This window comes from Ranitomeya imitator, chromosome 6, assembly GCF_032444005.1.
Source record: "Ranitomeya imitator isolate aRanImi1 chromosome 6, aRanImi1.pri, whole genome shotgun sequence".
NCBI classification, from domain to species: domain Eukaryota; kingdom Metazoa; phylum Chordata; class Amphibia; order Anura; family Dendrobatidae; genus Ranitomeya; species Ranitomeya imitator.
In genome coordinates this window covers 301254580-301273901 of record NC_091287.1, presented here as the reverse complement: position 1 = coordinate 301273901, position 19322 = coordinate 301254580, and the positions used below count along the sequence as shown (strand labels likewise).

At 35.6% G+C, this 19322-nt stretch overlaps 1 protein-coding gene across 2 annotated transcripts in view; it reads left to right on the top strand.

The window, feature by feature from the left end:
• Positions 1-290: 290 nt before the first annotated feature.
• The window catches only part of RIOK1 (RIO kinase 1), an 87031-nt gene continuing 67999 nt past the window's right edge, over positions 291-19322 (top strand). For both annotated transcript variants that reach the window (XM_069730695.1, XM_069730696.1), the window contains exon 1: positions 291-376. In XM_069730695.1, the coding sequence (XP_069586796.1) occupies positions 324-376 (53 nt within the window). In that variant the 5' untranslated portion in view covers positions 291-323. The remainder of the gene's footprint in view (positions 377-19322) is intronic.

The following is a 19322-nucleotide window of genomic DNA, read 5'->3' as shown; positions in this document are numbered from 1 at the left end:
GAATGTCGCGACAGAGGCAGCAATGATGAACAGGGCCCGAGGTTCCCACTGCTGGAGTGTTTGTGTGATCTGTAAAATCCCAGGTTCTTTCCCTCCCCTCACAATGTGCAGCAATGTCACCGTCAGCCTCATACAGTGTGATGACTGCGGAGTGTGAGTGTGGCACGGCGCGGGTCCTGCTGCCCCGATTCCGAAATGTCGCAGCGACGCTAACGTTTGGTAAAAGCAGGGTCCGCCTCACTGCGCCCTCTGCCGGCACCAATAGTATTAGCAGCCGAGGCTGGAGCGGGCAGGAAGCACGTGGAGGAGGCTCCGCCCGGCACATGATAGGGGGAGAGAGCAGCAAGATGGCGGACGAGCCGGAGATGTTGGACAGGTAGTGTGTGCCCCGTCCTATTCCTCCATTTATAGGTGTCTACCCCGAGTGTGTGTGGTGTAATTTGTACTGGGAGCGGCCATGGACCTGCACCGCGGCATAACCGGTCAGTGAGAGGAGACTGGGCCAGGGCTAAAACATAGCAGCTCTCTATGAGCTCCATATAGGCTTCACAGACCGTACATGTGTGTATGGGGCCCTGGGATAGATACAGCGCCATGTACAGTCACAGGCTACCCGGCCACTAATATACACTGTATATAGAGTATACACACAGCCACTGTATATATACATATACAGAGCTATAGTGCAAACATTGGTATAAACCTTGTATAGATACAGTACATGCTATATACACACATATATACACAGCCACTGTATATACAGAGCTATAGCTACAGTGCAAACATTGGTATAAACCTTGTATAGATACAGTACATACTATATACACACATATATATACACAGCCACTGTATATACAGAGCTATAGCTACAGTGCAAACATTGGTATAAACCTTGTATAGATACAGTACATACTATATACACACATATATATACACAGCCACTGTATATACAGAGCTATAGCTACAGTGCAAACATTGGTATAAACCTTGTATAGATACAGTACATACTATATACACACACATATATACACAGCCACTGTATATACAGAGCTATAGCTACAGTGCAAACATTGGTATAAACCTTGTATAGATACAGTACATGCTATATACACACATATATATACACAGCCACTGTATATACAGAGCTATAGCTACAGTGCAAACATTGGTATAAACCTTGTATAGATACAGTACATACTATATACACACATATATACACAGCCACTGTATATACAGAGCTATAGCTACAGTGCAAACATTGGTATAAACCTTGTATAGATACAGTACATACTATATACACACATATATACACAGCCACTGTATATATACAGAGCTATAGCTACAGTGCAAACATTGGTATAAACCTTGTATAGATACAGTACATGCTATATACACACATATATATACACAGCCACTGTATATATACAGAGCTATAGCTACAGTGCAAACATTGGTATAAACCTTGTATAGATACAGTACATACTATATACACACATATATATACACAGCCACTGTATATACAGAGCTATAGCTACAGTGCAAACATTGGTATAAACCTTGTATAGATACAGTACATACTATATACACACATATATATACACAGCCACTGTATATACAGAGCTATAGCTACAGTGCAAACATTGGTATAAACCTTGTATAGATACAGTACATACTATATACACACACATATATACACAGCCACTGTATATACAGAGCTATAGCTACAGTGCAAACATTGGTATAAACCTTGTATAGATACAGTACATACTATATACACACATATATATACACAGCCACTGTATATACAGAGCTATAGCTACAGAACAAACATTGGTATAAACCTTGTATAGATACAGTACATACTATATACACACATATATATACACAGCCACTGTATATACAGAGCTATAGCTACAGTGCAAACATTGGTATAAACCTTGTATAGATACAGTACATACTATATACACACATATATATACACAGCCACTGTATATACAGAGCTATAGCTACAGTGCAAACATTGGTATAAACCTTGTATAGATACAGTACATGCTATATACGCACATATATATACACAGCCACTGTATATATACAGAGCTATAGCTACAGAACAAACATTGGTATAAACCTTGTATAGATACAGTACATACTATATACGCACATATATATACACAGCCACTGTATATACAGAGCTATAGCTACAGTGCAAACATTGATATAAACCTTGTATAGATACAGTACATGCTATATACACACATATATACACAGCCACTGTATATACAGAGCTATAGCTACAGTGCAAACATTGGTATAAACCTTGTATAGATACAGTACATGCTATATACACACATATATACACAGCCACTGTATATACAGAGCTATAGCTACAGTGCAAACATTGGTATAAACCTTGTATAGATACAGTACATACTATATACACACATATATATACACACAGCCACTGTATATACAGAGCTATAGCTACAGTGCAAACATTGGTATAAACCTTGTATAGATACAGTACATACTATATACACACATATATATACACAGCCACTGTATATACAGAGCTATAGCTACAGTGCAAACATTGGTATAAACCTTGTATAGATACAGTACATACTATATACACACATATATATACACAGCCACTGTATATATACAGAGCTATAGCTACAGTGCAAACATTGGTATAAACCTTGTATAGATACAGTACATACTATATACACACATATATATACACACAGCCACTGTATATACAGAGCTATAGCTACAGTGCAAACATTGGTATAAACCTTGTATAGATACAGTACATACTATATACACACATATATATACACAGCCACTGTATATACAGAGCTATAGCTACAGTGCAAACATTGGTATAAACCTTGTATAGATACAGTACATACTATATACACACATATATATACACAGCCACTGTATATACAGAGCTATAGCTACAGTGCAAACATTGGTATAAACCTTGTATAGATACAGTACATACTATATACACACATATATATACACAGCCACTGTATATATACAGAGCTATAGCTACAGTGCAAACATTGATATAAACCTTGTATAGATACAGTACATACTATATACACACATATATACACAGCCACTGTATATACAGAGCTATAGCTACAGTGCAAACATTGGTATAAACCTTGTATAGATACAGTACATGCTATATACGCACATATATATACACAGCCACTGTATATATACAGAGCTATAGCTACAGAACAAACATTGGTATAAACCTTGTATAGATACAGTACATACTATATACACACAGCCACTGTATATAGAGCTATAGCTACAGTGCAAACATTGGTATAAACCTTGTATAGATACAGTACATGCTATATACACACATATATACACAGCCACTGTATATACAGAGCTATAGCTACAGTGCAAACATTGGTATAAACCTTGTATAGATACAGTACATGCTATATACACACATATATACACAGCCACTGTATATACAGAGCTATAGCTACAGTGCAAACATTGGTATAAACCTTGTATAGATACAGTACATGCTATATACGCACATATATATACACAGCCACTGTATATATACAGAGCTATAGCTACAGAACAAACATTGGTATAAACCTTGTATAGATACAGTACATACTATATACACACAGCCACTGTATATAGAGCTATAGCTACAGTGCAAACATTGGTATAAACCTTGTATAGATACAGTACATGCTATATACACACATATATACACAGCCACTGTATATACAGAGCTATAGCTACAGTGCAAACATTGGTATAAACCTTGTATAGATACAGTACATACTATATACACACATATATATACACAGCCACTGTATATATACAGAGCTATAGCTACAGTGCAAACATTGATATAAACCTTGTATAGATACAGTACATGCTATATACGCACATATATATACACAGCCACTGTATATATACAGAGCTATAGCTACAGAACAAACATTGGTATAAACCTTGTATAGATACAGTACATACTATATACACACATATATACACACAGCCACTGTATATACAGAGCTATAGCTACAGTGCAAACATTGGTATAAACCTTGTATAGATACAGTACATACTATATACACACATATATATACACAGCCACTGTATATACAGAGCTATAGCTACAGTGCAAACATTGGTATAAACCTTGTATAGATACAGTACATACTATATACACACATATATATACACAGCCACTGTATATATACAGAGCTATAGCTACAGTGCAAACATTGATATAAACCTTGTATAGATACAGTACATGCTATATACGCACATATATATACACAGCCACTGTATATATACAGAGCTATAGCTACAGTGCAAACATTGGTATAAACCTTGTATAGATACAGTACATGCTATATACACATATATACACAGCCACTGTATATACAGAGCTATAGCTACAGTGCAAACATTGGTATAAACCTTGTATAGATACAGTACATGCTATATACACACATATATACACAGCCACTGTATATATACAGAGCTATAGCTACAGAACAAACATTGGTATAAACCTTGTATAGATACAGTACATACTATATACACACATATATATACACAGCCACTGTATATATACAGAGCTATAGCTACAGTGCAAACATTGATATAAACCTTGTATAGATACAGTACATGCTATATACGCACATATATATACACAGCCACTGTATATATACAGAGCTATAGCTACAGAACAAACATTGGTATAAACCTTGTATAGATACAGTACATACTATATACACACATATATATACACACAGCCACTGTATATACAGAGCTATAGCTACAGTGCAAACATTGGTATAAACCTTGTATAGATACAGTACATGCTATATACACACATATACACAGCCACTGTATATACAGAGCTATAGCTACAGTGCAAACATTGGTATAAACCTTGTATAGATACAGTACATGCTATATACACACATATATACACAGCCACTGTATATACAGAGCTATAGCTACAGTGCAAACATTGGTATAAACCTTGTATAGATACAGTACATACTATATACACACATATATATACACAGCCACTGTATATATACAGAGCTATAGCTACAGTGCAAACATTGATATAAACCTTGTATAGATACAGTACATGCTATATACGCACATATATATACACAGCCACTGTATATATACAGAGCTATAGCTACAGAACAAACATTGGTATAAACCTTGTATAGATACAGTACATACTATATACACACATATATATACACACAGCCACTGTATATACAGAGCTATAGCTACAGTGCAAACATTGGTATAAACCTTGTATAGATACAGTACATGCTATATACACACATATATACACAGCCACTGTATATACAGAGCTATAGCTACAGTGCAAACATTGGTATAAACCTTGTATAGATACAGTACATGCTATATACACACATATATACACAGCCACTGTATATACAGAGCTATAGCTACAGTGCAAACATTGGTATAAACCTTGTATAGATACAGTACATACTATATACACACATATATACACAGCCACTGTATATACAGAGCTATAGCTACAGTGCAAACATTGATATAAACCTTGTATAGATACAGTACATACTATATACACACATATATATACACAGCCACTGTATATACAGAGCTATAGCTACAGTGCAAACATTGGTATAAACCTTGTATAGATACAGTACATGCTATATACACACATATATACACAGCCACTGTATATATACAGAGCTATAGCTACAGTGCAAGCATTGGTATAAACCTTGTATAGATACAGTACATACTATATACACACATATATACACAGCCACTGTATATACAGAGCTATAGCTACAGTGCAAACATTGGTATAAACCTTGTATAGATACAGTACATGCTATATACACACATATATATACACAGCCACTGTATATATACAGAGCTATAGCTACAGTGCAAACATTGGTATAAACCTTGTATAGATACAGTACATGCTATATACACACATATATATACACAGCCACTGTATATATACAGAGCTATAGCTACAGAACAAACATTGGTATAAACCTTGTATAGATACAGTACATACTATATACACACATATATATACACACAGCCACTGTATATACAGAGCTATAGCTACAGTGCAAACATTGGTATAAACCTTGTATAGATACAGTACATGCTATATACACACATATATACACAGCCACTGTATATACAGAGCTATAGCTACAGAACAAACATTGATATAAACCTTGTATAGATACAGTACATACTATATACACACATATATATACACACAGCCACTGTATATACAGAGCTATAGCTACAGTGCAAACATTGGTATAAACCTTGTATAGATACAGTACATGCTATATACACACATATATACACAGCCACTGTATATACAGAGCTATAGCTACAGAACAAACATTGGTATAAACCTTGTATAGATACAGTACATACTATATACACACATATATATACACAGCCACTGTATATACAGAGCTATAGCTACAGTGCAAACATTGGTATAAACCTTGTATAGATACAGTACATACTATATACACACATATATATACACAGCCACTGTATATATACAGAGCTATAGCTACAGTGCAAACATTGATATAAACCTTGTATAGATACAGTACATACTATATACACACATATATACACAGCCACTGTATATACAGAGCTATAGCTACAGTGCAAACATTGGTATAAACCTTGTATAGATACAGTACATGCTATATACACACATATATATACACAGCCACTGTATATATACAGAGCTATAGCTACAGAACAAACATTGGTATAAACCTTGTATAGATACAGTACATACTATATACACACATATATATACACACAGCCACTGTATATACAGAGCTATAGCTACAGTGCAAACATTGGTATAAACCTTGTATAGATACAGTACATGCTATATACACACATATATACACAGCCACTGTATATACAGAGCTATAGCTACAGAACAAACATTGATATAAACCTTGTATAGATACAGTACATACTATATACACACATATATATACACAGCCACTGTATATATACAGAGCTATAGCTACAGTGCAAACATTGGTATAAACCTTGTATAGATACAGTACATACTATATACACACATATATATACACAGCCACTGTATATATACAGAGCTATAGCTACAGTGCAAACATTGGTATAAACCTTGTATAGATACAGTACATACTATATACACACATATATATACACAGCCACTGTATATATACAGAGCTATAGCTACAGTGCAAACATTGGTATAAACCTTGTATAGATACAGTACATGCTATATACACACATATATACACAGCCACTGTATATACAGAGCTATAGCTACAGAACAAACATTGGTATAAACCTTGTATAGATACAGTACATACTATATACACACATATATACACAGCCACTGTATATATACAGAGCTATAGCTACAGTGCAAACATTGGTATAAACCTTGTATAGATACAGTACATACTATATACACACATATATATACACACAGCCACTGTATATACAGAGCTATAGCTACAGTGCAAACATTGGTATAAACCTTGTATAGATACAGTACATACTATATACACACATATATACACACAGCCACTGTATATACAGAGCTATAGCTACAGTGCAAACATTGGTATAAACCTTGTATAGATACAGTACATGCTATATACACACATATATATACACAGCCACTGTATATATACAGAGCTATAGCTACAGTGCAAACATTGGTATAAACCTTGTATAGATACAGTACATACTATATACACACATATATATACACAGCCACTGTATATACAGAGCTATAGCTACAGTGCAAACATTGGTATAAACCTTGTATAGATACAGTACATGCTATATACACACATATATACACAGCCACTGTATATACAGAGCTATAGCTACAGAACAAACATTGATATAAACCTTGTATAGATACAGTACATACTATATACACACATATATATACACAGCCACTGTAGATACAGAGCTATAGCTACAGTGCAAACATTGGTATAAACCTTGTATAGATACAGTACATACTATATACACACATATATATATACACAGCCACTGTATATATACAGAGCTATAGCTACAGTGCAAACATTGGTATAAACCTTGTATAGATACAGTACATACTATATACACACATATATATACACACAGCCACTGTATATACAGAGCTATAGCTACAGTGCAAACATTGGTATAAACCTTGTATAGATACAGTACATACTATATACACACATATATATATATACACAGCCACTGTATATATACAGAGCTATAGCTACAGTGCAAACATTGGTATAAACCTTGTATAGATACAGTACATACTATATACACACATATATATATACACAGCCACTGTATATATACAGAGCTATAGCTACAGTGCAAACATTGGTATAAACCTTGTATAGATACAGTACATACTATATACACACATATATACACAGCCACTGTATATACAGAGCTATAGCTACAGTGCAAACATTGGTATAAACCTTGTATAGATACAGTACATGCTATATACACATATATATACACAGCCACTGTATATATACAGAGCTATAGCTACAGTGCAAACATTGGTATAAACCTTGTATAGATACAGTACATACTATATACACACATATATATACACACAGCCACTGTATATACAGAGCTATAGCTACAGAACAAACATTGGTATAAACCTTGTATAGATACAGTACATGCTATATACACACATATATATATATACACAGCCACTGTATATATACAGAGCTATAGCTACAGTGCAAACATTGGTATAAACCTTGTATAGATACAGTACATACTATATACACACATATATATACACAGCCACTGTATATACAGAGCTATAGCTACAGAACAAACATTGGTATAAACCTTGTATAGATACAGTACATACTATATACACACATATATATACACAGCCACTGTATATATACAGAGCTATAGCTACAGAACAAACATTGGTATAAACCTTGTATAGATACAGTACATACTATATACACACATATATATACACAGCCACTGTATATATACAGAGCTATAGCTACAGTGCAAACATTGGTATAAACCTTGTATAGATACAGTACATACTATATACACACATATATATACACACAGCCACTGTATATACAGAGCTATAGCTACAGAACAAACATTGGTATAAACCTTGTATAGATACAGTACATGCTATATACACACATATATATATATACACAGCCACTGTATATACAGAGCTATAGCTACAGAACAAACATTGGTATAAACCTTGTATAGATACAGTACATACTATATACACACACATATATACACAGCCACTGTATATACAGAGCTATAGCTACAGTGCAAACATTGGTATAAACCTTGTATAGATACAGTACATACTATATACACACATATATATACACACAGCCACTGTATATACAGAGCTATAGCTACAGTGCAAACATTGGTATAAACCTTGTATAGATACAGTACATGCTATATACACACATATATATACACAGCCACTGTATATATACAGAGCTATAGCTACAGTGCAAACATTGGTATAAACCTTGTATAGATACAGTACATACTATATACACACATATATATACACAGCCACTGTATATACAGAGCTATAGCTACAGTGCAAACATTGGTATAAACCTTGTATAGATACAGTACATGCTATATACACACATATATACACAGCCACTGTATATACAGAGCTATAGCTACAGAACAAACATTGATATAAACCTTGTATAGATACAGTACATACTATATACACACATATATATACACAGCCACTGTATATACAGAGCTATAGCTACAGTGCAAACATTGGTATAAACCTTGTATAGATACAGTACATGCTATATACACACATATATACACAGCCACTGTATATACAGAGCTATAGCTACAGTGCAAACATTGGTATAAACCTTGTATAGATACAGTACATGCTATATACACACATATATACACAGCCACTGTATATACAGAGCTATAGCTACAGAACAAACATTGATATAAACCTTGTATAGATACAGTACATGCTATATACACACATATATATACACAGCCACTGTATATATACAGAGCTATAGCTACAGTGCAAACATTGGTATAAACCTTGTATAGATACAGTACATACTATATACACACATATATATATACACAGCCACTGTATATATACAGAGCTATAGCTACAGTGCAAACATTGGTATAAACCTTGTATAGATACAGTACATACTATATACACACATATATATACACACAGCCACTGTATATACAGAGCTATAGCTACAGAACAAACATTGGTATAAACCTTGTATAGATACAGTACATGCTATATACACACATATACACACAGCCACTGTATATACAGAGCTATAGCTACAGAACAAACATTGGTATAAACCTTGTATAGATACAGTACATACTATATACACACATATATATACACACAGCCACTGTATATATACAGAGCTATAGCTACAGTACAAACATTGGTATATACCTTGTATAGATACAGTGCATACTATATACACACATATATATACACACAGCCACTGTATATATACAGAGCTATAGCTACAGTACAAACATTGGTATAAACCTTGTATAGATACAGTGCATACTATATACACACATATACACACAGCCACTGTATATATACAGAGCTATAGCTACAGTGCAAACATTGGTATAAACCTTGTATAGATACAGTACATACTATATACACACATATATATACACACAGCCACTGTATATACAGAGCTATAGCTACAGAACAAACATTGGTATAAACCTTGTATAGATACAGTACATACTATATACACACATATATATACACACAGCCACTGTATATATACAGAGCTATAGCTACAGTGCAAACATTGGTATAAACCTTGTATAGATACAGTGCATACTATATACACACATATATATACACACAGCCACTGTATATATACAGAGCTATAGCTACAGTGCAAACATTGGTATAAACCTTGTATAGATACAGTACATACTATATACACACATATATATATACACAGCCACTGTATATATACAGAGCTATAGCTACAGTGCAAACATTGGTATAAACCTTGTATAGATACAGTACATACTATATACACACATATATACACAGCCACTGTATATACAGAGCTATAGCTACAGTGCAAACATTGGTATAAACCTTGTATAGATACAGTACATGCTATATACACACATATATACACAGCCACTGTATATATACAGAGCTATAGCTACAGTGCAAACATTGGTATAAACCTTGTATAGATACAGTACATACTATATACACACATATATATACACACAGCCACTGTATATACAGAGCTATAGCTACAGAACAAACATTGGTATAAACCTTGTATAGATACAGTACATGCTATATACACACATATATATATATATACACAGCCACTGTATATATACAGAGCTATAGCTACAGTGCAAACATTGGTATAAACCTTGTATAGATACAGTACATACTATATACACACATATATATACACAGCCACTGTATATACAGAGCTATAGCTACAGAACAAACATTGGTATAAACCTTGTATAGATACAGTACATACTATATACACACATATATATACACAGCCACTGTATATATACAGAGCTATAGCTACAGAACAAACATTGGTATAAACCTTGTATAGATACAGTACATACTATATACACACATATATATACACAGCCACTGTATATATACAGAGCTATAGCTACAGTGCAAACATTGGTATAAACCTTGTATAGATACAGTACATACTATATACACACATATATATACACACAGCCACTGTATATACAGAGCTATAGCTACAGAACAAACATTGGTATAAACCTTGTATAGATACAGTACATGCTATATACACACACATATATACACAGCCACTGTATATACAGAGCTATAGCTACAGTGCAAACATTGGTATAAACCTTGTATAGATACAGTACATACTATATACACACATATATATACACACAGCCACTGTATATACAGAGCTATAGCTACAGTGCAAACATTGGTATAAACCTTGTATAGATACAGTACATACTATATACACACACATATATACACAGCCACTGTATATACAGAGCTATAGCTACAGTGCAAACATTGGTATAAACCTTGTATAGATACAGTACATACTATATACACACATATATATACACACAGCCACTGTATATACAGAGCTATAGCTACAGTGCAAACATTGGTATAAACCTTGTATAGATACAGTACATGCTATATACACACATATATACACAGCCACTGTATATACAGAGCTATAGCTACAGAACAAACATTGATATAAACCTTGTATAGATACAGTACATACTATATACACACATATATATACACAGCCACTGTATATACAGAGCTATAGCTACAGTGCAAACATTGGTATAAACCTTGTATAGATACAGTACATACTATATACACACATATATATACACACAGCCACTGTATATACAGAGCTATAGCTACAGTGCAAACATTGGTATAAACCTTGTATAGATACAGTACATGCTATATACACACATATATATACACAGCCACTGTATATATACAGAGCTATAGCTACAGTGCAAACATTGGTATAAACCTTGTATAGATACAGTACATGCTATATACACACATATATACACAGCCACTGTATATACAGAGCTATAGCTACAGAACAAACATTGATATAAACCTTGTATAGATACAGTACATACTATATACACACATATATATACACAGCCACTGTATATACAGAGCTATAGCTACAGTGCAAACATTGGTATAAACCTTGTATAGATACAGTACATGCTATATACACACATATATACACAGCCACTGTATATACAGAGCTATAGCTACAGTGCAAACATTGGTATAAACCTTGTATAGATACAGTACATGCTATATACACACATATATACACAGCCACTGTATATACAGAGCTATAGCTACAGAACAAACATTGATATAAACCTTGTATAGATACAGTACATGCTATATACACACATATATATACACAGCCACTGTATATATACAGAGCTATAGCTACAGTGCAAACATTGGTATAAACCTTGTATAGATACAGTACATACTATATACACACATATATATATACACAGCCACTGTATATATACAGAGCTATAGCTACAGTGCAAACATTGGTATAAACCTTGTATAGATACAGTACATACTATATACACACATATATATACACACAGCCACTGTATATACAGAGCTATAGCTACAGTACAAACATTGGTATATACCTTGTATAGATACAGTGCATACTATATACACACATATATATACACACAGCCACTGTATATATACAGAGCTATAGCTACAGTACAAACATTGGTATAAACCTTGTATAGATACAGTGCATACTATATACACACATATACACACAGCCACTGTATATATACAGAGCTATAGCTACAGTGCAAACATTGGTATAAACCTTGTATAGATACAGTACATACTATATACACACATATATATACACACAGCCACTGTATATACAGAGCTATAGCTACAGAACAAACATTGGTATAAACCTTGTATAGATACAGTACATACTATATACACACATATATATACACACAGCCACTGTATATATACAGAGCTATAGCTACAGAACAAACATTGGTATAAACCTTGTATAGATACAGTACATACTATATACACACATATATACACAGCCACTGTATATACAGAGCTATAGCTACAGTGCAAACATTGGTATAAACCTTGTATAGATACAGTACATACTATATACACACATATATACACAGCCACTGTATATACAGAGCTATAGCTACAGTGCAAACATTGATATAAACCTTGTATAGATACAGTACATGCTATATACGCACATATATATACACAGCCACTGTATATACAGAGCTATAGCTACAGTGCAAACATTGGTATAAACCTTGTATAGATACAGTACATACTATATACACACATATATATACACAGCCACTGTATATATACAGAGCTATAGCATACTATATACACAGAGCTACAGCGCAAACATTGGTATACTAAAACCCTATGTGGCAAATTTACCTATGCCTATGGTAGATATTTTAGTCGTATTCATCTCTGCCTATTTTAGATTTTTTTTTACTGTTTCATTTTCTTAATTTAGTTTTCCTTTCCACTTCACTCCATTTGAAGCAGAGTAACCAATTTATTTACATATGTATTTATTTGACATAAAGTTGAAATACATGAATGTAGGGGTCAAATTTTTTGGAAATGGAAAAACGGTTTTGAGCTCGGTTTTTTTGATTGGAATATGTTCATATTAGTACAACAACGTTATCTTCCAAGTTTCATTAGGATCTTTTTAGGCATTCAGTCGTTATGCGCCATTTTCTGCCATACCTATGCCTACAGTGTTATCATGGTTGGAAACGGAAAAACGGTTTTGAGCTCCGTTTTTTTTTTTTATTGGAAGTAGTTCATATTAGTACAACGACGTTATCTTCCAAGTTTCATTAAGATCTTTTTAGGGATTCAGTCTTTATGCGCCATTTTCTGCCATACCTATGCCTAGTGTGTTATCATGGTTGGAAACGGAATAACGGTTTTGAGCTCCGTTTTTTTTATTGGAATTAGTTCATATTAGTACAACAACGTTATCTTCCAAGTTTCATTAAGATCTTTTTAGGGATTGTCGTTATGCGCCATTTTCTGCCATACCTATGCCTAGTGTGTTATCATGGTTGGAAACGGAAAAACGGTTTTGAGCTCCGTTTTTTTTTATTGGAATATGTTCATATTAGTACAACAACGTTATCTTCCAAGTTTCATTAGGATCTTTTTAGGCATTCAGTCGTTATGCGCCATTTTCTGCCATACCTATGCCTACAGTGTTATCATGGTTGGAAACGGAAAAACGGTTTTGAGCTCCGTTTTTTTTATTGGAATTAGTTCATATTAGTACAACGACGTTATCTTCCAAGTTTCATTAAGATCTTTTTAGGGATTCAGTCTTTATGCGCCATTTTCTGCCATACCTATGCCTAGTGTGTTATCATGGTTGGAAACGGAATAACGGTTTTGAGCTCCGTTTTTTTTATTGGAATTAGTTCATATTAGTACAACAACGTTATCTTCCAAGTTTCATTAGGATCTTTTTAGGGATTCAGTCTTTATGCGCCATATTCTGCCATACCTATGCCTCCAGTGTTATCACGGTTGGAAACGGAAAAACGGTTTTGAGCTCCGTTTTTTTTATTGGAATATGTTCATATTAGTACAACAACGTTATCTTCCAAGTTTCATTAGGATCTTTTTAGGGATTCAGTCTTTATGCGCCATATTCTGCCATACCTATGCCTATGGTAGTTTTTTTTCTAAAGTTGAATTTTTTGAATCTTTTTTTCCTTTCCACTTCACTATTTAAAAATAAATTAGCGGAGGTTAAACTTTAATTGCGTTTTCAACAAGGCAAACCCATACATTTCTATATAGTAACTTAAAATTTGAAATAAACATTGAATCCCTAAGAAGATCTTGATGAAACTTTGAAAATAAGTTTGTCATTAATATGAACTTTTTCCAGCAAGAAAAACAAAGCTTAAAAATGTAATTCTGTTTTCAACAATGTTAATTCATACATTCCTATATAATAACTTTACATTTCAAATAAACAGTGAATCCCTAAGTATATCTTTATCGAAAATGTTTGCCTTAAGGTTCCTTCACACACAACGATATCGTTAAGGATATCGTTGCAACGTCACGCTTTTTGTGACGTAACAACGATCCCGCTAACGATCTCGTTATGTGTGACAGCGACCAACGATCAGGCCCCTGCTGGGAGATCGTTGGTCGTTGGGGAATGATCAGGACCTTTTTTTGGTCGCTGATCACCCGCTGTCATCGCTGGATCGGCGTGTGTGACGCCGATCTAGCGATGTGTTCACCTGTAACCAGGGTAAATATCGGGTTACTAAGCGCAGGGCCGCTATGGGGGCCAGAAAAATACGGATTACACACGGACCAGCAGTGTGACTTGCGAGAAATACGCAGCGGTGTTCTGTAGAAAAGCCGGCAATTCAGTGCGGTGTACAATAAAATCACAGTGACAGGTTAGAATAGAATAGCTAAGATAAATGTCTACACATAGTGTGTGTGTATATATATATACACACACACACACACACACACACACACACACACACACACACACACACACACACACACACACCGCATCGGGTATTCTAGAATATGCATGTCCACGTAGTATATTGCCCAGCCACGTAGTATATTGCCCTGCCACGTAGTATATTGCCCAGCCACATAGTATATTGCCCAGTCACGTAGTATATTGCACAGCGATGTAGTATATTGCCCAGTCACGTAGTATATTGCCCAGCCACGTAGTATATTGCCCAGCCCACGTAGGATATTGGCCAGCCATGTACTATATTGGCCAGCCATGTACTATATTGCCCAGCCACGTAGTATATTGCCCAGCCACGTACTATATTGCCTAGCCACGTACTATATTGCCCAGCCTACGTAGTATATTGCCCGGCCACGTAGTATATTGCCCAGCCACGTAGTATATTGGCGAGCCACGTAGTATATTGCCCAGCCACGTAGTATATTGCCCAGTCACGTAGTATATTGCACAGCGACGTAGTATACAGCACAGAGCCACGTAGTATATTGCCCAGTCACGTAGTATATTGCCCAGCCACGTAGTATATTGGCCAGTCACGTAGTATATTGCCCAGCCACGTAGTATATTACCCAGCCACGTAGTATATTGCCCAGCCAGGTTTGTCACATTTTAAAAAATAAAAATATACTCACCTTTCTGAGGGCCCCTTGTAGTCCACGGCAGCTTCCGGTCCCAGGGTTGGTATGAGCGCAGGACCTGTGATGACGTTGCGGTCACAGGCAATATACTACGTGGGCTGGGCAATATAGTACGTGGCTGGGCAATATAGTACGTGGCTGGGTAATATAGTACGTGGCTGGGTAATATAGTACGTGGCTGGGTAATATAGTACGTGGGCTGGCCAATATAGTACGTGGGCTGGCCAATATAGTACATGGCTGGCCAATATAGTACGTGGGCTGGCCAATATAGTACGTGGGCTGGGCAATATACTACGTGGCTGGGCAATATACTACGTGGCTGGGCAATATACTACGTGGCTGGGCAATATACTACGTGGCTGGGCAATATACTACGTGGCTGGGCAATATACTACGTGGCTGGGCAATATACTACGTGGGCTGCGCAATATACTACGTGGACATGCATATTCTAGAATACCCGATGCGTTAGAATCGGGCCACCATCTAGTATATCTACATCTATACATATCTATTCTATGTGTACACATTTATTGTACCTATTCTACTGTAAGCTGTCAGTGTGATTTTACTGTACACCGCACTGAATTTCCGGCTTTTCTCTCTAACACCGCTGCGTATTTCTCGCAAGTCACACTGTTGGTCCGTGTGTAATCCGTATTTTTCTGGCCCCCATAGACTTTCATTGGCGTATTTTTTGCGCAATACGGTGACAAACGCAGCATGCTGCGATTTTCTATGGCCGTAGAAGACCATATAATACGGATCAGTAAAATACGGCTGATAGGAGCTTGGCCATAGAGAAGCATTGTACCGTATGCAATCCGTATTTTATGAACCGCTCATACGTCCGTAAAACTCGCTAGTGTGAGGTCGGCCTAAGGCAAAAATATTCGATAAAGATATACTTAGGGATTCAGTGTTTATTTCAAATGTAAAGTTACTATATAGAAATGTATGGGTTTGCCTTGTTGAAAACGCAATTAAAGTTTAACCTCCGCTAATTTATTTTTAAATAGAGTGAAGTGGAAAGGAAAAATAGATTAAAAACATTCAACTTTAGAAAAAAAACTACCATAGACATAGGTATGGCAGAATATGGCGCATAAAGACTGAATCCCTAAAAAGATCTTAATGAAACTTGGAAGATAACGTTGTTGTACTAATATGAACATATTCCAATAAAAAAAACGGAGCTCAAAACCGTTTTTTCCGTTTCCAACCATGATAACACACTAGGCATAGGTATGGCAGAAAATGGCGCATAACGACTGAATCCCTAAAAAGATCTTAATGAAACTTGGAAGATAACGTTGTTGTACTAATATGAACTAATTCCAATAAAAAAAACGGAGCTCAAAAACGTTTTTCCGTTTCCAACCGTAATAAAACACTAGGCATAGGTATGGCAGAATATGGCGCATAAAGACTGAATCCCTAAAAAGATCATAATGGAACTTGGAAGATAACGTTGTTGTACCAATATGAACATATTCCAATAAAAAAAACGGAGCTCAAAACCTTTATTCCGTTTCCAACCGTGATAACACACTAGGCATAGGTATGGCAGAAAATGGCGCATAACGACAATCCCTAAAAAGATCTTAATGAAACTTGGAAGATAACGTTGTTGTACTAATATGAACATATTCCAATAAAAAAAACAGAGCTCAAAACCGTTTTTCCGTTTCCAACCATGATAACACACTAGGCATAGGTATGGCAGAAAATGGCGCATAACGACTGAATCCCTAAAAAGATCTTAATGAAACTTGGAAGATAACGTTGTTGTACTAATATGAACTAATTCCAATAAAAAAAACGGAGCTTAAAACCGTTATTCGTAATTCTTACCAAAGTGATGATGGGAGAGCCTGGTGTTGCAGCTTGACTTCAGTAAGGTACAGTCACACATAGCGACGCTGCAGCGATATAGACAACGAGCCGATCACTGGAGCGTCGCTGTTTATGTCGCTGTAGAGACGTCAAACAGAACGATGCAGGAGCGATCCAGTGACGTAACGGCGACTCGCTTATTGTTCTCGCTTCATGTAAAACATTGCTGGCGTAGTTGTTTTTGATGTCAATCATGACGATACACGCCGATCTAGCGACCAAATAAAGTTCTGGACTTCTAGCTCCGACCAGCGATGGCACAGCGGGATCCAGATCGCTGCTGCGTGTCAAACACAACGAGATCGCTAACCAGGACGCTGCAACGTCACAGATTGTTGTCGTTCTCGTTGCAAAGTTGCTGAGTGTGACGGTACCTTAAGATATGCCCCAGCTAGCATGTCCACTTACTCTGCATTCTGTGGTTGCTAGGGTACTGGATGTG